Here is a 24,232-nt window from a genome sequence, read left to right on the forward strand (position 1 = left end):
TTATATTCCCGACCTCGCCCCAAGTGCTTCCATTGCTTTGGATTTTTATGAGGACGGTCTAATATAGTCTGACCTCGATTTAATGAATTCATTGGGATCGAAACTTTTTACTTTAAATCGAGGCTATTCGTAATATCGGGAAGTGATAATTTTTTTTTTAAACTGCACATTCCCTATCTAAAAGCTCAAAAAAGCAACTGCACATAAATATCCATAATTAGAAAGTGTACACTTTTTATTTTGAATTCCCCGACTAATTACATGCTAGTTAATATGAAATTTTAAAGTACCGAGTAATAGATGTTTGACAATTTCCTTGATACTTGACTATAAATATTCTCTTTTTATTTTATGAAGAAAAGAAAATACTCTGTTATTTACAGCCTGCAGCATGAGACATGATCTTAGTTTCCATGCCATGTAAAGCATTTGAAAAAGTAAGTTTTAATGGGAGTATTATCGTTTTCTGGATTATTATCGCTATTAATTAGTTGCCTTCTCGGCCGTCAAAGATTGTAACTCCAAAAAAAGTCTTTTTCTGCTTCGGACAATATGGATATTTCATTTGGAAAACAATCCAATATTTCCTAACACAAATAAACAAAAAAAAATTCTATTTTTTGGTCATTAAAATAATTTGTTAAGTCGAGGTTTATTTTCAGTAAATAGGAGTTTTTGTCTTCATTTTAGATGGGGAAAAAGAAAAATTCGCTAAATCGCAAAATTCGTTAAATAGAGATTCGTTAAATCGGGGTCCGAAGGTACTTCCCAAAGCAAAAATTTAATCACACCAGGGGCGTGCGCAGAAATTTTGGGGCACATCACAAATGACTTTTCCGGGCTCTCCTCCATATTTTTTACCCCGAGTACCTACATATATTTCACGCCTCATTTCGAAAATCTCGAGTCTCCTTTGAGCTCAGGCCCACAAATGTCGTCGTCCCCCCTGAGCCCCCTGTATTACTTTTTGTTTTATCACGTTTCAATGGCAAACCATGTTTCCATCATTGTCGCTATTGTTTGACATTTTAACCTGTTAATGGACACCCAGCTCCTAACACTGTTTAAAAGCTCTAATCATTGTTATCTTCAGCATCATTTTTATTCATATAGAGAATATGCACACATGTTAGAGCTCGTGTTACCTTACTGTTTGAAACAACTAAGTACATCACCCTACTTGGGGTACTTTTGAATTCCTGAAAACGAATGGAATGCTCTAATGTTTTTGTGATTCAAACGGATAACTCAACACATAAACTCGTTTTTATGAGTCAAAAGTGAATAAAAAAGTTACTTCAAATACATGTTTTAACATTACGGACATACGTTTCAAAAATAGGAAAATTATAGAGAATGCAAAATTTAGAATTCTGATATATAATTGGAATACAATGAAATCTGTGACAATTTTCAAATCACTATCACAGTATTTCCAAAATTAAATTGCTAGACACAAACGTCTGTATAGTTGAGGAAACCTAACTATACAGCGTTGTAATGCTATAATTAGGTTCTGCATAGCATTCAAAATTTTTTTTTAAAAATAATTTAGCTAAGACTTGAGAATGCCCCCCCCCCCCCCCCCATTTGGGCCAAGAATGGGAGACTTCGTAACTATTGGTTGGGTCAGTGACTTATTATTATAATTTTTTAAACTTCTATCCCTGAACCAAATAATTTAGTGTTTTTATCATCCATAGATTTTTGGGGGTTCCTTATATTTCATAATAAAGTGGACACAACAGAATCACCATTCCAGGGAAAAAAATAGACTAAAAGTCATTTAGAAACAAGCTCTTCAATTCCAGGGAGGGGGCACATTTTTCTTAAAATTAAGAGCACAGATAAACTTACTTCAAGACCATCAGGCTTCACAAAAGGGTGATACTTCAAAATATCCTTTGGATCTAGAACTTCGAACTTCAAATTATGGACACTAAAAGAAGATAGACGAATGACATAAACTAATGCAGGAATATTAACAGAATCCTCACCTACCCATCTTACATTGTCTACTGTTAAGGTCTCCTTAGACTGAATAAGAAATATACCGTAAAGAAAATTATTATTATGAGTTATGACAAAATAATGTCAAAAATGATTTGGACGTTGATATCAATAATATTTGCAGTTCTGGCACTATCCTTTGAATATTAATATTTTGGAACACACTATGGATAAGCTACTCATTTTGCTTTACTTTCACATTAATATATTTTATTGTTTTATTACTATCAACCATATCATAGGATTTTGGGAAAGTAACAAGGAAAATTTAAGCAATATTCCTCTCACTACATAAGATGCATCTTAGTTATTAGTGTAAGTCATGGCCAACTTCAACAGAAGAATTTGCCTATAACATTCATATATTCATTATATCTTCAGCAAATTGAAAATTTTATACCAGATCTACACTTCAAACAACAATTTAATCATGAGGCAGTGTTCTTAAATTAACAAAAGTAATTAGTTGTAAAGAGTTTAATTAAATTTTCAACAATGGTTCAGAAAATATATTTAAATGAAAATAAAACTTGTTTGACAAAAAGATAGAAAATTTGTAAACCTTTCGAAACTCTAATAAAATGAACTAAGAATGTTGGGTTCATGAAAAGAGACATATTTCAAAGTTTTGGTAAATAATGCAATCTGCTCAAGACTGGAATAGGAATTACAGTAGAAGACCGTTATAACGCACACCTTGGGACCAGAGCTTTTGCATTATACAGGTTTTTGTGTTATATACATCATTTTGCAAACTTTGAAACTAATATTCAGAATATATCTATTAAAAAGCACTTCAGAGTGAGTTTTATCTGCAATGGGTATTAAAGCACTAACATTACAATTAGTCATTCACAAACAAATGTTTCACAATTAAAAAAAGTGAAATATCCTGCACTTCTGCTAGCTTCATGTTTTGCATAACAGCTGCATCTTCAAGAGCTATCTGGTATTTTCTGCTTACTATGAATACTAATTTTCATTTAAAAGATTTAAATTAAGATGGAAAGATGAAAAACTTCCAAAATTTAATTTGCCTGACAATTTTTATGTTTGAAAAGCAAAACAGAGGGATTTTTTAAACTTCAAAACCTATTGTTTACTTCTGAAAAGTTATGCGGTTTATAGATAATTGCGTTATATAGGTCGGCGTTATAAAGGTATTCTACAGTATAATTTATTTAACAGAACAGCAATGCTTTTTCTTTTAAGTTTATCAGAAACAATGTTAAGATTGGTTAGAAAAAAAATCAACTAACACTCAAACTATCAAATAAAGATCTTTTTAGTTCACTTTTCAAACTTGAGCTTCTCTAAAGATACTGCCCATTATGGCTGTAAATAAGATAAAGTCGTCTAAACATCACACACACACATTCCAGCCCTTTCATTCATAAATTCATTCAACGTGCTTTTTTTCAGATGGTTTTTGAAATTACGAAAAAAATTAAAAGAAGTTTTTAATTGCCATCAGAAATCTGATTTCATTTCCTTACAAATTAAGGTTCTTTTATTATTTGAGAAGAAATGCTATACACAACTACTCTGTATTTACCAGTCAGCCTATTTCTAAGCCAACTTAAATAAAAATAAATAGAATAAAAAAATTTCAGCTATTTCAAAACAAGTCAATAACCAGTACTATTTCAGTTCATTACAGAAGTCAAAACAAGTAATGGTGTAATGAATGCATGTTTATGTTTTAAAAATAAATCTGAATAGTAAATACAGAATTAATCGACATTGTGAGTCTAAAGAAGGTTTAATTATATCACATATCTAACGTTTCACAAAGTATAACAATGTATTTCATAATTATCAGAAAAATATCAGCATTTGAGAAGCAAAATAGCTGAAGATTTTTAACAGAGCTGTGGAAAATCAATCGAAGTTAACCTGAGAATTTAAATCATGAAAGTTATGCAGAAGAAAATGATGTGAAGGATCTCTTGACTATTTTTAAAATTTTATCATATTTTACAATGATAAAAGCAGGACAAAAACAATAAAAGCAGCATTTTACAACAATAAAGGGTAAGTTGTAATTCTAGCAACATTATTTCCTGTGCGAATATATTTTTATTGTTAAAATTAATTTGCATTCATATACATTTCAACCTAGTAATTTTACTACATAAAATTACTTTATATGATCATTTAATACCAAACCCACATATTATTTCCAATTGCCATACGTAAAGAAGAAAAGGGAAGCATTCCCAGTAATAATTCAGCCTAACAAGTCAATGCTATTCAATGTCACTAAATAGAAGCATAACTGAAAACAATACTAAGATATGCTTGATATTTTTGGCAAAATTATAGCCAGTTTTACAGCACGAATGAATGTGTTTCTACTTAATTTGCAACTATTTAAGAATTAATAATAGTTATGTTTTTAATTCACTATTTTTTCTCATTTTGTAAATAAATTTCATTCTAATTATTATTGCAGGACAGTAATTACTATTTCCTTCTCCATAATTTCTTATGTTTGATTATCTGTGGAGAATGAGGAATAATGAATCAAAAAAATAAATAAATTTTCAAATTAATTACAAATAAAACGCTATAACATATATTTTACAAATGAGTTCAACAACTATAACAGGTATGTTTTAGAGTTATTTAAAATCACTTACCTTGCTTCAGAAGCTAGTCTTCGCAACTCAATCATTCTTTCTTTCGTTCTTGCGACATTTATAGAACCAGTTTCTACATATCCTATATAAAATACAACATTTCCTTTAGTAAGTAAAACATTTAGAAAACATTCAAAAACTAAAACTAAAGGCCCGGGACTTGGTGGGAGGGGCGGGGGGGGGGGGGCGATACTGACACGAAAAAAAAAGAAGAAAAGAAAGAGAAAAAATGAAAGAAAAGTAGAAAGAAAGAAAAAGTAGAAAAACAGAAGAAAAGAAAACAATTATGCAAAAAAAAAAGCTGAATAAACAAAAACTTAAGTGCAAATGAATGTAAGTGCTCGCCTGATGCTAGAAAATGAACAAATGTTCTGTACTCACTAATGATGAGAACAGCGAAAGTGTGTGGTGATATAAATGGTGATTGTTCTGTGCATGCAACCTTTTGTATATATATCTGTACAATGTACAATACATTTACCCCCCCCCCTTCGTAAACGAGCTGATGTATGCAATCACATGATTTCCTTTTACTCCAATTTAATGTCATTTCCCCATTACTGGCAATTTTAATGTGATTCAATAGTTTACTCTCTAAACATCACCAACAGTGGCCAAACTGAAACAGATTTTAAAAAAGAAAAAAAAATTAAAAAGCGCCAAATTTGTCTCCAAATTGGCGACCAAAAGACTGGTGATATATTGCCAAGCGTAAAACAAATTATAACACCACTTGAGTTTACATCGAAATTAACAATGATTTCCCCCGAAAAAGGGCAAAAGACCCCTTTAGAAACACCCAAATGCAACCAAATGGGGAGGTGCACAACTAGACCCCACTAGGAATCTATGTACCAAAGTTCAACTTTCTAGGATATGCTGTTCCTGAGTTATGCGACATACATTCGCACGTAAGCACATACATACATACGTACATACCGACTTCACGAGAAAATTTGTTGTAATTAACTCGGGAATCATCATTACGGATATTTCGCGTGTCTATACGTTCTTAGGCACTTATCCACATCTGGTCGAGTCAGAAAAAAAACTCAATATCAATTCGGGGGTGAGTAAAATGGAAATTAAAGTCGATTTTTGAGTGAAAATATTTTTGCAAATACACTACTTCCTTTTTTTGTAAAAGGTAGTAAAAAGAATGATCATAAGAAAGTATGAGAGGGTGTTAAATTGAGAATTGCGAATAGTAGGGCGAAGTAGCCATATTTCGTCCCCCTTAAGCTTTTTGGTCTCTGATTAGCATACACAACAGTCAATCAACCCAAAAAAAAAATTATATACCACCACCAACTAAGCCTACACATGGTATTTGAGCTTAAATACATTAAAAGCAATTTTTTCCGTTAAAAAAAAAGTCATTTTACCAGATTTTTAAATAGTTGTCCTATTTTTGTCCCTCCTCTAATAATTTCTAAAAGAGGTAATAATGGGTTTAAAACCTGGTAATAATAAAAAAATAATTGACAAATGGTCGTGTATTGCAACAGGCAACTAGTCTCGAAGTTTTAGCACTGGAGAACAAGCTTTCAATAAACTTGATCTTCCTATGATTTCACAAAATGAAAAAGTAAGGAAGGTTGCTTTGAAATATGTTCAATATTCTGAATGTGCATAGTTTCAATGTATGAAAATTTGGTTTAGAAGTTGGAAGTTCTGTGCAGTATTCCTAAAATAAAATTATGATAGTTTGTAAAATATAATCTTTTGGTATTTACTGTTGTGGCACTAAAATAGAGTTAATTGTTTCTAGTAAGCAGTTTTGATTTTTTTCCTTTCTTTCTTTTTTCTCTCTCTTTCTTTCCGTCTTTTTTCTTTCATCTTTTTATTTGAGGGGGGGGGGAGCAAAGTTGGGCCTGGTGATAAAACTGACTAGGGGTTTGCCTTGGCTGTATGCGGTCCTGAATTTCTGGCTGACTATTCAATGGCGGAAGCCATACAGGATGGAAGCAAGAATTCATACAAATGCAAAAAATAAATACTATTTGGCACCACTTTTTTTTCTTCTCATTTTTCTTTCTTTTTTTTTTTTTTGGAGTACCAGAATCAGTGGGAACAACACCAATTGTACTTATTCAAGAGCTATGCATGTGCTTGGTAAATAATGAAATAGTTTTGAATCAATATTAATAAAACTGATTAGCTTCTAAGCCAGGCCATAAGATTCCTAAAGGGTTAGATTCCCTCCTAGAAGGCCCCCGTACCTGTTACCTCTCTGACTTCACCAATTTTATTCGACACTAAAAGTGCAAGGTTGACATCAGAGGAAAGTCTTAAGGGGAAAGTCCTCAGAATACAGAATTTATTACCAATTAAGAAAGCAATTTTGGACAAAGGAAGGTACTAGACATTTCATTTTTTTTAATTATAGAAGTAATAAAAATGTATGCAGTACAACCTCATTTATCCAGAGTAACTGGAACCAAAGGTAATTCTGATAGTCGAAATTCTGGGTAATATAGGTAATAAACAAAACAAATACTTCAATAAGCAGATGTACCTTTTGCTGAATTTTAAAAGACAAGATGTACCTATATAAATAAATCACTGAATATATATGTATGTATGTTCTTTATACAAATCCAGTTTAGGTCGGAACTCGACCAAATTTGGCACAGAGGTACTTGGGCACCTGAGAAGGAATGTAGAGGGGCTTTCAAGTTGCCAAAAAAAGAACCAAACTGTTTGAATTTTAATTTTAGGGCCGAAAAATGGCATTAAATGGCTCTTCCAACCCGAAATAATTCTGCCGTGTGCAGGTAAAGGGCAGTAACTGCAAATTTTTCATTTTTTTTGCATTTTTGTCATCTATTGTACGTTATTTTTACTGTACAAGCTCGCTTATTTGGTTTTCGCTGAAAAAACAGCGCGAAAAAGACGTCTCATTTCAACATTCCCCTATTATTTGTATTGAATCCAAAACGCGTTTTTTCAAATATCTCGAAAACTTATTTCTGCAGATACTGCCGTTTACCTACACAAGGCAGAATTATCCAATCAGTTCAAATTTTTAGTTCCACTCAAAAGCCCACAAAAAATACCCCTGAAATTGACTTAATTCCATCAAATTTTTAAAAAAAGGCTGTAAAATCACCGTGAAAAAATTTAAAAGCATTTTAAAGCCTAATGAAACAGAGTTTCATATCATAAAATTATCGTTTACGCGATCTCATTTTAAATTAGCGTGCTTCCAGTAGAAGATAATCAGGAAGGTCACGTTTAATTTATTCAGGAACTTTTGATTTGCCGTTTTCTTTCTTTAAGAATGATTATTTTGACATGAAATTTTACAGTATTTTTTTTTTCTCCAATTAAAGCCTGATTGTTGAACATGCGTCACTTGACTTAACTTTTCTTTTCAAGGTAGATCATGCAAAACTGGGCAATGCAGCTAGTAAACAATAAAACAGATTCATGAACCTGGATTAATATATTTACAATTGATCATACGTTATAGAAAAGGTTTAGATACATCTTGCTACACCTTCATGCAACAGGAACACAAAATGACAGCAAAAGTGTTGCCAAACAAGAAATAGGAAATTTAAAGAGAATTATGATGCAAAATAACGTTGAACTATCTGGTAAATAATTATGAGAAATCAAGGTAGTGAGAGAGCAGGGTTCATACCCTTAAGGGAGAAAAAAATTCAAGCACTTTTCAAGTACTTTTCAAGGCAAAAAAATTTTTTTTCAAGGCAATATCATAAATTTATACTAAAAATATTGTATGAAGATTTCATTCAATGCAAACATATAAATAATAGGTAATAATATACAAAAGTAAAGAAAAACAAAATTGCCTTTTCTACAACAACAGACTCTGATTAAAAAAAAGATCCACTGTGTTGAAAGTTTTTCTGCAAATGTCTGAAAAACTTGGTCATAAAGAGGAGCAGGTCCTACGAGGTTTAATTTTGAAATATTCACATTCAAAGAAGCATATTTTATAGAATATGAAAGTTAATATTTATAAAAAAAATATAAATAAATAAAAAAAAAGAACCTTTTCTGAGTGATTTTAATTCTTATCAGAAAACACCACAATGCCTAAATTCAATGGAATTGCTAGAGGAGGTTTTGATTGATAGTGGTTCATACACATATAAGGGCGGTTAGGATCAAAAACACAACCCAGAAGGTAATTTCCGGTTGCACTAAGTTTAATAGTATTAGACTTTTGATAATTATTTATGGGTATCAAAGTATAAATCAATCAATCGATTTCATACAAAATCACCTGTAAGTTTCACCGAGCTAATCGGGGGGGGGGGGGATAATTTTTAAAACTAAGACCCCTATTACTTAAATATACATGTGTACAGCAATTACTTTTGATACAGATATAATTCATTTCTTATGTTAAAATAATTTATGAAGTTAAAATATTGCACAGATAAGTGCCTATTGATAACCAGCAACAAGCAAAGGGCCTAACTAGGTTGGTCCTAGTCAATTTATTTGACCCCAATGAATATCAATGACCTTCCTTAAGCTATCTACCCCTTTGCTGATTACAGCCTCTTCTGGTAAGCTGTTCCAAATGCCCCACAATCCAACAAAAGTAGTAATTTTGAATATTTGAGGTAAAGGGGGAAAATTGGAAGTAGGGAGGTGAAAACATAACAAACTCTACTGGATTTCCAGTGAATAACCAAAACACAATCACCCGTGTTATATACCTTAATTATTTTAGCAGACATAAAAAATGATGTACTTATAAATTCAACTTTACAAAATTGTATAACTCAACTTTATTATTAAAATACAAAATTTAAGTCAAAATGTTAAGTGCTCAATCGCGCTTAAATTAAATTTTTTTTCAAAAAATCTGTTATAACCAAGAATTAGCTAATGATAAAATTAAAATCAAAATTGCAAAATTAAGCAAGTATATATGTAATTAAACAAAACAAAAATAATTAACTTTTTAGTTATTAAAAATAATATAAACAAGCTAATCTTATGTAGCATGTGTCAAAATAATTTCTAATTGCTAGAAAATATTAAAATATTTACAAGTTGCAAAAGGGTTGAAACCTCAAACAAGAGAAGCAAATTGTCACGAATTAAGTTCAATGCTGGCATGTTTCCCATAAAATAAATTCATTAATTTTTTACTAAAATTAAACATAAAATACATCATAAAATTAAACATAATCTAAGGTAGCATGTATGAAAATAACATCTGATTAGCCAAAATATTTAAATATTTGGAAGATGCAAAAAAATTCAAATTTCAAACACGAGAAGCAATTTTCCGCGAAGTCTGAGTAAGTTCAACGTTGGCATGTTTTCCATAAAATAATTTTATTAATATTTTACTAAAATTAAATTTAAAATATGCTAATCTGAGGTAGTATATGCGAAAATAACAATCGATTAGCCAAAATATTTAAATATTTGCAGGATGTAAAAAGATTGAAATTTCAAAAAAGAGAAATTTTTCGCGAAATTCGGGAAAGTTCAATGTTGTTATGGTTTACAAAATAATTCCTTTTTTAGACATGGAAATTAAACAAAAAATAAACTAATTTGAGGTACTATACGTCAAAATAGCTTCCGACTGTAAAAAACTTCAAAATATTTACAAGATGGAAAAGGATTGAATTCCCAAACAGGGAAGCGATTTTTCGCGATGTTGCAAATCGAACGCATGTTCAGAAAATAGCATTAGTAAAATACTTTATAAAAGGTTTTAAGCACAATCCGATGATTTTTGAAAGAATTTAAGCACCAAGAAACTTTTTCAAGGTTTTAAAACTTTTTCCAGGTTTTCAAGCACTTGAAAATGAACTTTTTTTTTTCAAGCACTTTTCAAGGTTTTTCAAGGGCGTACGAACCCTGGAGAGGTATATTTTAACACCTCTTAGTACAGCAAAATACAATGCTTTGTAACCAAGTTACATAGGATTGTTTCACACAAACACTATAAAAACCAGGGTTCGAAAATATTATACTTTCTAAAATATCCGATATTTTGATATATATCGGATACTTTGATATCTACCTGATATTTTCAATCAGCACAAACCAGTCTTCAAAATAGTAAATGAATCCTCAAATCACTCTTTATTTTCTTACATTGTTATTACAATATGTAGGCTTAAAATCAATAATTTTCATTATTTACAAATACAAATGTGACGACCAGCAACAGGCTCTGGGCTCAGCTAGGCTGGTCCTAGTAAGTTTATAAGTCCCCAATGAAGATCAATGGTCCTCTTACAGCTATCCACCCCCTTGCTCATTACCACCTCTTCCGGTAAGCTGTTCCAAGTGCCCACGACCCTATTAAAGAAGTAATTGTTCCTAATTTCCAGGTTAGCCTGAGTTTTGAATATCTTAAAACAATATCCCCTTGTCTTGCTTTCCGTGAGAAAATTTAACCCACTAAAATCTTTCATTTTGATAAATTTAAACAACTGAATCATCTCCCCTCTGGCTCTCCTTTGGTCCAGGCTATACATACAGTAAAACCTGTGAAGTTGACCACCTGTCTAAGTTGACCACTTTTTTCAGGCATGGAATTAGCCCTTATCATATAAATCAACCACTGTAAGTTGACCACCTGTTTAAGTTGACCACTAAAGTAGTTCACTGTACAGTGAAACCTGTGTAAGTTGATCACTTGCAGTGCACTACTTTAGTGGTCAACTTAGAGAGGTTGATTTATATGATAAGGGCTAATTCCGTGACTGAAAAAAGCGGTCAACTTAGACAGGTGGTCAACTTCACAGGTTTTACTGTATTGAGAATTGTCTGTTATCATAGTCTAAATCTGAAAGTCCTCTTACTAGTCCAGTAACCTTTCTTTGAACCCTTTCCAACACAGAAATATCTTTCCTGAGAGAGGATAGGGAGATATTATATCTAATATTTTATTTATATGTTTTATCAATTTTAATGAACTTCATTTAGTATAGCTGTTGTACTTATTTTTCTTCTCTCAGTTACTTTTACAGTCATATGATTCAGAAATAAAAAATATGCTTTAGTCGGTGCACAGTCATTAAACCCTTTCTTTTTTTCTGACCAACATTTAATATTTAATGAGGCAGTTTTAATATGAATTAAAATTGTTGCATTACTAATCATTTTATAAATATAAAATAAAAGGAATATTATATTACTTTATTACATCAATGATGTATAAATACATAATAAAAAACATACTAGCACATAACTTTTTGGTTATTTTTAATAATAAATAAATAATAGGACAATGATTAACATATTTTTTGTATTGAAAATACCACAGTTGAAAAATAAATATGGAAAATATTATGGTATTATCAAAATAAATATCGGAAATACATCATGATATATATCAGCGAACCCTGATTCAAAAGATAAAAACAATTCTGGTTCTTGTTTGATTTGAAGAAAATATGTTTGGTGATTACCAATAAGATAAGAACATAATTTTCACCAGAAAAAATAAGGATTTTACATACCCACATCATGGCCTTCATTTGAAAGCTGCTTATATAACTGAGAGCTATATGCAGTGATCCTTCCTTCAGAAGTAGAATGAAAGTGACCAACTATGCCACAACTTCTCCAGGAAACACCACTTCCAATCCTACGGGATACAAAATCCTTACAATAAATTTTCTTAAAACCAATGTTCCTTCCAATTAAGAGGGTAAACCAGTTTAGGTGCTTGAAATTTCGGTGCTTTTCGCACTTTTTTTTTTAAACAGGAAAGAAATAATCAAAAAAATTTTTAACTTGAAGGATATTTTATTCATCTTTTGAAGTACACCTTGTAATTTTTTGAAGTCATTTCCGCCAGAATTAGTGGAGTTGGAAGCTGCTGTCCATAGGCCATCATCATCAGAGCTTGTTGCTGGTATGCATTACCAAAGCCAATTTTTGCCTATAATCATTACAATTTTTCTTTCTCGTAAACAACATATTTCCCTAGAATATGAACCTAATTGTGATCAAAAAAGTTGAAAACTGAATGTTCTTGAGGTGTTTGGTTACAGGGCAGTTCTCAAAAGGTGGGAACAAAAAGTTAACTTTGAGCAATTAAAATTTTTTTCAAATTTGACATCAATTTTGTTTTTATTTTATAGTATGCATACCTAGAACATAATACAGCAGTACCTCTTGTAGAGACACCTCCAAATAAGGGACACCTCTGTTTAAGGAACTTATTTCTGGTCCCAGTCCCTTTAAATTGGGACCTCCATGTATTTGCCTCTGAATAAGGGGAACTCTATTTAAGGGACAGTTGCAGAGAAAATTAAAGAACAATTAATGTATAAATGTATCATACAAAGTATTGAATTTACTGGAATTTTAGAATCTAAAATACAACTGATGAAAGTTTGACACAAACGATTACAAATATGATGTATTGTGAAATTCTTGCTAAAATTTACATGTATGTTTTCTCCTCTTAGTATTTTTTTTTTTTTTTTTTTTTTTTTTTCAAGCAGGCTCACAGCCTAAGGATAATCAACCGCACATGAATTGCTTTGCATAAAAAACTTGAAATGGGAACAAGGATTGAAATTTATGTCATATTAAATTTTAAATTTCATGAAATCGAACAAGTTCATGTACATTCATGTTCAATCATGGAATTACTTCAAAATAATTCATACATGTTACAAAACTCTACTATTGCTTTTATATAATAAAATTGTATTCATTAAAAAATTTTGAAAAAAAAAAAATTAGAACCGACTTCAAAATTGCTCTAAAAAGTGAAGAATAATTTTATTCTTTAAACACCATCGATAATACTTTTAAATACAATTTTTGAAGTTGGTGCAAAAATGATAGACAAAATCATTCACAACCATAACTTGGCTCAACTATAAATTTAAACAGGCCCAGTTTCTTCTCTAGCTTATACATTATGCATTGATGACAGCATATTTTTGTAACGTAGTAACGATATAAATGTTTTGTAACTAACTTTGGATGTTTTCTGAAAAAAATATGAACAAAGCATGGTTATACTGGATTTTACTTTTTGTTTTTGCGCCAACTTCACAAATTGTATTTAAAAGTATTATCGATGGTGTTTAAAGAATAAAATTATTTTTCACTTTTTAGAGCAATTTTGAAGTCGTTTTTTTTTTTTTTTTCAAAATTTTATTTCATTCTTTTTAGTGTAAATATTTCAGATATAGTAAGAGTTACCATCTCGAAACTTGATCTTATTTTTTTCATAAAAATGCTCCATACTAAAAAAAAATTACAAACATGCCTTTAAACTTTAAGCGATTGCCACTAAAAATTTACCCTTGTTCCTCTCTGGAATTCATTCGTATGCTAATTTAATTATAACCATTTAAATATTACGTTTTCCCCCAATTAATTTACATTTCACAGCATACAAGTTGCTTGTAATGCAACCCTGTATCTCCTTACTTAGCCCAGATCATCTGTTTTTGGCATAGTTGATAACAATAAAAATACTAAACTATAGTTGAGGCAAACTTAACCTGGTAGCATTGTGAAGGCCTAAGCAGATCTTCATCACAGCATTATCTCGCTTCCAGGTTAGGTTTACCCCCACTATAAAGCAGTGACACTGAAGAAACTTGATGCTTGCTTCAGAGAAGCCTTCATTCAAACTTATCATTACAATTACTATTAATGTTACTGTCGTATGGCACCAAACTTTTACAACAATGGGTTATATATTTAATCATTTAATAGGGAAATTGCATGAAATTTACTGTTTTTTGTCCAGAACTTTTTTTCTATAGAACAAATATGGCCAAACAAAGTAATGGGACCTAAGTTGAACCATCCCCTATCCATTAAAAAAAAATCATCAAAATCGGTTCACTAGGTGAGACATTGTGAGTGGACAAACAAAAAAAAAACATACATACGGTGTGAACTGATAACCGCCTCCTTTTTGAAGTCAGTTAAAAAGAACAACATTTGAAATTTAATTACTTTTTATTTTAATTCAGTATAATTCATTTTTAGCATTTTATCTTAAATACTAATACAGTACGAAATTATACTGAGTTAATATATTGCATGCATCATTTCATACCTCCGAAGAATTAAATAACCTCTATTAGAATTAAACCTCTCTTAATTAGAATTAAACCTCTATTTAAGGGACGAAATTTCCGGTCACTTCAGTGTCCCTTATTGAGAGGTTCTACTGTATATCAACATGAAAAGACAGCAGGTATTTGTAAAAATTGTTAATTAGCAAATTAAATCATCAGTCTGTAGGTAATAGATTTTGGACATCATTATAATGTAAGTTTCACCATTTTTGAGAATTATAAATCCGACTTTAAACTTTCCCCCAATGAAAATTTTATTTATTATTTTTTGAATTTTGCAACTTAATAATAAAGAGGATTAATGAAGTACTTGAATGGCTGTACATACTAGTCTTTACATAATAAAATTTTGGAATGATTTTGAAGAAGTTGATGAGAGACAGAGATAAAAAACAGCTTTATGGAAATAACTAGACAAACTCGCAGTTTGATTTATTGAGACAAATAAATATGGCATGTACATTTTTAAAGGAAAAATAAACATAATTTGCTTTAAGAAATAAATATTTTTACACAAAAAGTGAACATATAAACACAAATGTTTTAAAAGCACTAAATTTGCAAAACAAGAAAGAATGCAGACATGTGTTTCTGTGTTACAGGGAACCTCTTTTTCAATGGCACAAGCTTGCGAATGAAGAGGTATCAAACAAAAGGTGTTGTCATTTTTATTTTATTTTTTTACATTGAAAAAGCAATTCCCTTCAATACTGAAACACATGGCTGAAAATTTTTGCAAATCCTGTCCTTTTCTAATGCTGCTGCTGTTAAAATTTTAGGGTTGTAATCAAAATTTTACTTGAAAAGTCACTTTAATAACCTGCAATTAAAAAAAAAAGTCGCCTAAATAGTCTCCTCAGAGAAACAGTTAAATTGCATTTTGAATCGGTGAAGTTGCTTTTACCAACAATCTTTTTTTAAATTTGCTAACTCTAAAACTACATTGCATGACACAACCACACAATACAACATCTTAAAACATATACATCTAGTAAATACAAGAAAATCAAAACTTAACTTCTCAGATTTAACTTTTGTTTCAACATTTACTTAGTTTATTTTTAGCATTTTTTGATGGAATTACTGTTTTAAAAAGGCAAGTTACTTTTCACATAACGTCATGAAGACGTTACATGTAACGTCACGTTTTAAGTGTCACAAAGTAAAAAAAAACTTCAGATATATTTTTTTAATTTTAAGGCAATTCAAACATATTTACTCTGGTGAATAAAATATGACAACGTATATAAAGTACAAATTCAGAATGAAAAATGGTTAAAAAACCAGCAAACAGCTGTTTCAGCACTCTAAAATACAAGTGCCATCATCAGTGCAATTAAAAACGAAGACAGGTTCAACCCGACTAAAACACAGTTGAGGCCAACAATGGAATGAATTGTTGTCTTTCCATTGTTGGCCTCGACTGTGTTTTAGTCGGGTTGAACCTGTCTTCGTTTTTAATTGCACTGATGATGGCACTTGTATTTTAGAGTGCCGAAACAGCTGTTTGCTGGTTTTTTAACCTTTTTTCATTCTGAATTTGTACTTTATATACGTTGTCATATTTTATTCACTATGCAGTACAAAGTTTTCGACTACTTTTTATGTACATTTACTCTGGTTTTAAAAACATAAAGAAGTTATAAATTGAGTTTTGTGTGTGATTGAAACAAACGTATAACTACTGCATAGTTAAAAATATTGAGCATTTAAACTTTGATCGCAAAATGGAAAACTTAAGACATTTCTTAGGGTTTTAGTTACACAATCAATAAAAATTGGTTTTTCTTTTGATAACAATAAGTTTTAACTTTTGTTTCTTTTTGTTCTTCCTCCTTCTTGTACCTTTTCTGCACCTTCTATTCCTTTTGCTATACTAATTTCGGACAAATCGCTTTTCTCAATAGCTGATTTCAGTCATTGGTTTGCTAATTCTAATAGAGAATGTGGACACTCTTGATTGGGTTTCGTGCAATCACCTCTGCCTTGTCTTTTGAGTTGTTTAGTTGATATTGTTTTACATTTGATTTATTCCTCTCTCTGCAATTTTTTAAATCCTCTTTTCAATTTTTTGTTTTCCTTCAAAGTCTATTAACTTTCTTAGTTCCTCCAGATAATTTTTATATGATTTGTGTGCCCATAACCATGGTGATGCCATTTTTTTATAGTTTCTTTGTTATTTTTACACATCGGTATTTTGCCTAAGAGTGTCCTATAATTAGTTTTTATTTAGCATCCGCTCCGACATTTGAGACTAAAAATGAGCAACCAATTTTCTTCTGTTTTAATTGCCCATGTCTCACTACCATATAAAATGATTGGTCTAATAAGGGATTTGTATTGTTTTACTTTTGTTTTAACGGTGATGGGTTAAGATTTTAACTGGCTTTTTAAATCAAAGAAGCATCCATTCCTCATAGAAATTCTATAAAATTTGTTAGTTATTAAAATAAACCAAAATAAGTTAATCTAAGGTATCATACAGTCAAACTTACATCTGATTGACAAAAATATAAAAAATATTTAGAAGATGCAAAAAGAATTGAAATCTCAAATGCGGGAAAAATAATCTGTGACGTATAAGTTAAATGTTGGCATGCTTCCAAAGATTTATTTATTTATTATCTATCAAAAAAAAAACATAAAATAAGTTTATAAAAGATAGTGTATGCTAAAATAATTTCCAATTGTCAAAAACATTAAAACATTGACAAGATGCAAAAGGATTGAAATCTAAAACAGAGGAAGCATTTTTCCCGACGCATGTGTTGAGCACATCATACCCATCGCTTTTTTTTTTTTTTTTCGCAATAAATATGACAAAACATGAAGAAAGTCACATAAAATTGTAAAAAGTCGCCAACTTTTGAAAAACAGTTGCTTTCAGGACGTTTTTGATCAAAAAAAGTTGTTATTGTCGCCTACATTAAAAAAAGTTGCCTTTTTAGTCGCCAGTGGCAACCCTAATTTTTTTTTTTTTTTTTTTTGTTAGTTATTTACGCTAAACCATTTTTTGGATGCAGTGAGTTATAATTTCTTTATCAAAAAAAAAAAAAAAATCTCCTTTTGTAGTAATAGGATGAGGTGAAGACGTTGATTTTCCAGAAGTATATCTCCGTACTGCAGTTCTGCAACATCTGTCTTCTCTGGGTATCGAAACCAAAACAATTAATAACACCTTGAGGAGTTAAGAAATTTAAGGAATACATCTTAACATTATTAATGGTAGTGATTTTCTCAATAACTCTTGACCATAAATTTTCGTAATGTATGACAAAACACCAGTCACCAATTTCATATCCTTCATTTAATTGTGGAGACTTAATAATTGACCCAGTATCTGGAGCAGAATTTATTACACAAACATTCTTTTGATCATCGGCTTCTCTTGTGACACATGGCTGTCGATTTTTGCAGTGCATATAGAAACGTGACATGGGTCTTATTTTCACAAGTCCAATGTTATTAGTTGCTCTAAGTGCAAAAATTTTTTGAGTGCCTGTGACAGTCTTAGCTGATTGCCTGGTCACTTGTTGAGTGTGATCAATTTCGGCTTTTTGCACTAAAATTACTGCCCACTCAGTTTTTTTCCCCCCTTTCTGCATCGATGTTGGCTTTTCCTGGCAAATCTGGACTAAGTCTTCTGCTGACTGAAGTATGTCATTTGCTCGTTCCGTTACCCTATTTAGTAGGAGATTTGGGCAGGCGTTGACGTATCTTTGCTGTTCTGGCGCGAACTGACGCAGATATTGGTGAGCAAGAAGGAACAGTACTGACGCATGAATGCACTTCTGCTTTGGAATTTTGAAGCCGTTTCTTTGTTTTAAAACTTTCAAGCTGTAGAACCGTCCACTTCTGTTTTAAAACTTTCAAGCTGTATTTCTATAGTAGGTACTTCTGTTTTAATTGTTATCCCCTCAACCCTTTCACGAACCCTTCTTTTCTTTTGGAGGCTCATTTTAGCCCTGGATTCTGCTTTCCTTATACGATCATATTCTTTTCGTTCTTCTGGAGACATATCTTTAATTTTTTTCTGAAAGGTTGTGTGTATTGCAGTTTGCTTCTTAGCTTTTCTTTTTTTACGCAACTTCTGCATACGAAGACGAGCTTGTTCTTTTTGAATGGCTTTCTTTTCTTCAGATAAGTTGTCTCTTGCTTTTTTATTTCTTGCAGCTTCTTTTCTTAAATAAACTTTGTATTTCTCTGGATTATTAACTTTCATTGTCTGCAGATATTTTCCAAACTTAGAATGTGCTTCTAGCTTAACTTCACCTACTTTGTATTTCTCTGGATTATTAACTTTCATTTTCTGGAGATATTTTCCAGACTTAGAATGTGCTTCTAGCTGAACTTCACTTTTTGTATTACTTCTAGGAGGCTTTGTTTGCTTCCCAGCTTTTCTTTTTTCACGCAACTTCTGCATACGAAGACGGGCTTGTTCTTTTCGAATGGCTTTCTTTTCTTCAGATAAGTTGTCTCTTGCTTTTTTATTTCTTGCAGCTTCTTTTCTTAAATAAACTTTGTATTTCTCTGGATTATTAACTTTCATTTTCTGCAGATATTTTCCAAACTTAGAATGTGCTTCTAGCTTAACTTCACCTACTTTGTATTTCTCTGGATTATTAACTTTCATTTTCTGGAGATATTTTCCAGACTTAGAATGTGCTTCTAGCTGAACTTCACTTTTTGTATTACTTCCAGGAGGCTTTGTTTGCTTCCCAGCCTTTCTTTTTTCACGCAACTTCTGCATACGAAGACGGGCTTGTTCTTTTCGAATGGCTTTCTTTTCTTCAGATAAGTTGTCTCTTGCTTTTTTATTTCTTGCAGCTTCTTTTCTTAAATAAACTTTGTATTTCTCTGGATTATTAACTTTCATTTTCTGCAGATATTTTCCAAACTTAGAATGTGCTTCTAGTTGAACTTCACTTTTTGTTTTACTTCTAGGAGGCTTTGTTTGCTTCCCAGCTTTTCTTTTTTCACTCAACTTCTGCATACGAAGATGGGCTTGTTCTTTTTGAATGGTTTTCTTTTCTTCAGATAATTTGTCTCCTGCTTTTTCATTTCCTGCAGCTTCTTTTATTAAATGAACTTTGTATTTATCTGGATTATTAACTTTAGTTTTCTGGAGATATTTTTCAGGCTTAGAATGTGCTTCTAGCTGAACTTCACTTTTTGTTTTACTTCTAGGAGGCATAATCTTGTGTGAGCAATAAACTTTGCAATAAATCCTTCTGCAATTAGGTATTAAAAATCAAAAATAAATTCAAAAAGCATATGAATACAACACAAATTAAATTTTAAAAAAACTTAATTAAATTGTTCAATGCACTTTTTTAAAACAACATAGTTGTTAATTTAAAAGACTATCTCTCAAATCTCAAGATAGAATTTAAATTACCAACTGATATTTGTACACAAATAAACTACAGACGGTTTTTTTTTTAACTCTAAAAAATTCGAGAATTAAAACAGTTACTTAAATTAAAAATAATACAAATGTAAAAAGTGACATCAGTTTTAATAATGAATTATTTTTTTCTAATGTTATAAGAACTTTGTATTTCCATTTGGAGATGGTTAAATTATGTTTCCAAAACAAGAGAAAACAAAATATTCTGAAATAATAAAAGCCAAAAAAGAAAAAAATGCCAGCCAAGGTAATAAAGTCACCTAAGCTGATGCAGCTGATGATTAACTACATAATGTCAAACGAGGATTCCCCGCTGGTAACCTTTAACTTATTGTACACTCTGTCGTCGCCAATGGAGGTTTGCTTGGTGGTTTTTGAGCAGAATGTGTTTGTTACCATCGAAACTAAACAAATTTCTATTGTTATTTATTTAATGTTCAACGTGTACAAAATTCAGATAAAAAACATGATCAAAGCACTTCAGAAGATAATATCAGGGCTCCCAAACATTTTAGCCATATAAAAGGGTAAAAGAGGACCAGTTTGAATCAAAAAGGGGACCAAAGAGGACCAGTTAGGATTAAAAAGAGGACCTTGGGAGGACCATTCATAGTTAATCCTAGGGAAGCACCAAAAGCCAAATTAGCTGCCTGGCACTAAATACGTGAAGATAATTCGTTAATTAATAATAATAATGATTTTTAATGATAAATCCTTATCACCTTCTGTACAACTGAACTTTTTATCCATTGAATTATATTATTTACACAAACATTTGGAGGGGGGGGGGGGTCACAAGCAAGCATGTAACTGACCATCTTACAGAGTACCTTTAATTGTAAAATAAATGTTCTACTAATTAACAAGTAAAAACTGGCTAATTAAAAATAATCACCTAAGTGACCGATAATCAGTGCATACTTAATAAAGACCTTTTAGATACAATTATTACAGTAAACACCTTGGCACATAGTAGTTTACAAAAATTTTCACATAACCAGTTTAAAGATAATTCATTTTGATATAAGGTACCGCAAGACAAGAAGATATAGTTTAGAGGCCAGAAGGTCCCCCTCCCCCTCCACAGCCCTTGGTTTTTTACACATATTTCCAGCCTAAATATGGTAAGTTTATATATATATATATATATATGAGAGAGTTCATGACCAAACACCAAAGCAGGAGGTAATTTCTGGCTACGCTACTGACTAAGTTCAAAAATACTAGAGATTTGACAAATCATTTATTAGTATGCTAAGTATCCAAATCATTTCTTCATATGTGTGTATTAGTTGTTCGGACACCAAAAAATATTGTAACTGTCTTCAAATATATATAAAAATTAGTGAGAAAGAAAATTTTTTATTAAAGTCACCACACCCAAAAATATAAACACTGCTTAAGCGATAAATACACTGAGTGTAAATTTGAGCCTGCTTTTACTGGATAACTTAATGTAATAAATAAATGTGTAAGTTCAGATTCATAGAGCTATATTTTCAAATTAAAAATACTCATTATGAGTATTAAAAAAAAAAAAATAAATAAAGATACAAAGTTTTAGTTTTTAAATATAAAATTAAATAATATAATTTGAGGTAGCACATGTCAAAACAATTTCCAATTTTCAAAAATGTTAAAATAATGTGAAATGCTGTTATGGTTCCAAAAATAAGAAAGTTTATCTATTAAAATTAAACAAAAAATAAGCTAATCTATGGTGGCGTATGTCAAAATAACTTCTGATTGCAAAAAATATCAAAACATTAACAAGATGCAAAAAGATTGAAATCTCAAACACAAGCAATTTTCCGCGAAGTGCGAGTAAGTTCAATGGTGCCATGGTTTCAAAAAAAAAAGTAGTTTATTATCTATTAAAATTAAACAAAAAATAAGCTAATCTATGGTGGAGTATGCCAAAATAACATCCGATTGCTAAAAATATTAAATATGAACAAGATGCAAAAAGATTGAAATCTGCAACACAAGAAGCAATTCTTCGCGAAGTTCGAGTTCGTGCAATGCTGCTATGGCTCCAAAAATAAGAAAGCTTATCTATTAAAATTAAACTAAAGATAAGCTTATTTATGATGGCGTAGGTCAAAATAACTTCCGATTGTCAAAAATATCAAAATATTAACAAGATGCAAAAAGATTGAAATCTCAAACACGACAAGCAATTTTCCGCGAAGTGCGAGTAAGTTCAATGTTGCCGTGGTTTCGAAAAAAAAGTAGTTTATTATCTATTAAAATTAAACAAAAAATAAGCTTATCTATGTTGAAGTGTGTCAAAATAACTTCTGATTGACAAAAATATCAAATTATTTACAAGATGCAAAAAGATTGAAATCTCAAACACGATAAGCACTTTCCGCGAAGTGCGAGAAAGTTCAATGTTGCTATGGTTCCAAAAATAAAAAAGTTAATTGTCGATTAAAATTAACCGAAAAAAAGCTAATCTAAGGAGGTGTTATAGTAAAATAACTTCTGATTGCCAAAAATATCAAAATATTTACAAGATGCAAAGAGATTGAAATCTCAAAACCCAGCAAGCAATTTTCGGCGAAGTCCAAGAAAGTTTGATGTCACCATGGTTCCGAAAAAAGAAGTAGTTTATTATCTATTGTAATTAAACTTAAAATAAGCTAATCTAAGGTAATAAATGTTAAAATAACTTCTGATTGTCAAAAACATCAAAATATTAACAAGATGCAAAAAGATTGAAACATATCGAACACAAGTTCAGAAAATTGCACTGATGAAACATTCTTGATTTTTTCAAGGGCGTACGAACTGGTGAGAAATATCGGTAGCAAAATGCTTTGATTTGATGTCATAAACTCCTACCCCCAAACCTCACCATTTGCTAGATTTCCATGTTACAGCAGTTGAAGGAGGAGTAATGACATCAATCTGAAGCGAAATAATACCAGAAAGTCAGGTTCAATAGAAAAACGGCGCCGCGGCCGCGTATTCGGGCATAACAAACGTCAGCACACAGTATCTTTTAATGTAATGAAAATTTTTTAAATCTGATTTTTGAGTAAAAACAATATAAAAGCGGACTAAACGGACCAAAATGTTAAAAAGCAGTCTAAAGCGGACTTTACCCTAAAAAACGGACTTTGGCGGGAAAAGCGGACCATTTGGGAGCCCTGTAATATATATAAAAACATAAAACCACAGCAAAAAAAATCGCGAACATTTGCTTCAAAAATACCAGAAATTAGAAAGTTTTTGTACACAAAGAAAAATTACTAGTAGGTATTTAAAATGCTTAAATTAACAATTATCACAGCTTATCAAAGAAATATGTACCAATAGAAATAAAAGCTATTTTCCAACATGTATTTCCTCGAACAAAAACAATTCTCATACTCTATTAAAAAAAGAGCAAAGTGATTCAATATGCGATGTTTAAAGCAGAAAACATCCCCAAAATATAACTATTTCAGCCAAAAAAACGCTTATTTATTCAAATTTTGATGTATGAAAAGTAAAAATGTCTCAACAAAACATCCCAAACATAAATACAAAAGTACCATACATTTACTTGCTACCCAAAAATGCTTTCAAAATACCTACTAAAAATATCTACTATATTTTACATAAAATAACACCTTCATATTTTTATAAAATCGTAGATTCAACTTATTTTCAGAAATTTGGTACCAAAAGGAGGCTTGTTTACAGAATATGCTTAAATAGTTCTTGGCATCAATAAGAATTAACTTTTAGAATAAAATAACTGTACTTTTTTTGTAAAATAAATTTACATGCAGTAAATATAAAGTTAAAAACTACAAGAAACCCTCAAGATTTTGTAAAAACAAAGAATTTCGGAAGTGAGAGTTTTTGTTTTTTAAACTCTAAAATAAAAACTTACGTTTTTGTTTTATAAATCCTCACACTCAGTCTGAAACACAACATATGAAACAATGCGCCTTACAGAGACACACCCAAAGTTGGGGTTTACTCTTAATTAACGGTCAAGTTTATTGCATGAAAAAACAAAGATCTAGTCAACGTGGACGCAAACAAGTAAACAAGTTTGTACAGATCTAAGATTGTCTTCGGGTTGCTAAACACAGGTCAGT

General features: G+C 30.9%; 1 protein-coding gene across 1 annotated transcript in view; it reads right to left on the minus strand.

The window, feature by feature from the left end:
- The window catches only part of LOC129230311 (pyruvate dehydrogenase phosphatase regulatory subunit, mitochondrial-like), a 158,359-nt gene that overhangs the window by 120,812 nt on the left and 13,315 nt on the right, over positions 1-24,232 (minus strand). Inside the window, 3 exon segments of the mRNA XM_054864709.1 lie at positions 1,858-1,939; positions 4,653-4,734; positions 12,128-12,255. Of these exon segments, the coding sequence (XP_054720684.1) occupies positions 1,858-1,939; positions 4,653-4,734; positions 12,128-12,255 (292 nt within the window).

Source organism: Uloborus diversus, chromosome 9, assembly GCF_026930045.1.
Source record: "Uloborus diversus isolate 005 chromosome 9, Udiv.v.3.1, whole genome shotgun sequence".
Lineage (NCBI taxonomy): Eukaryota > Metazoa > Arthropoda > Arachnida > Araneae > Uloboridae > Uloborus > Uloborus diversus.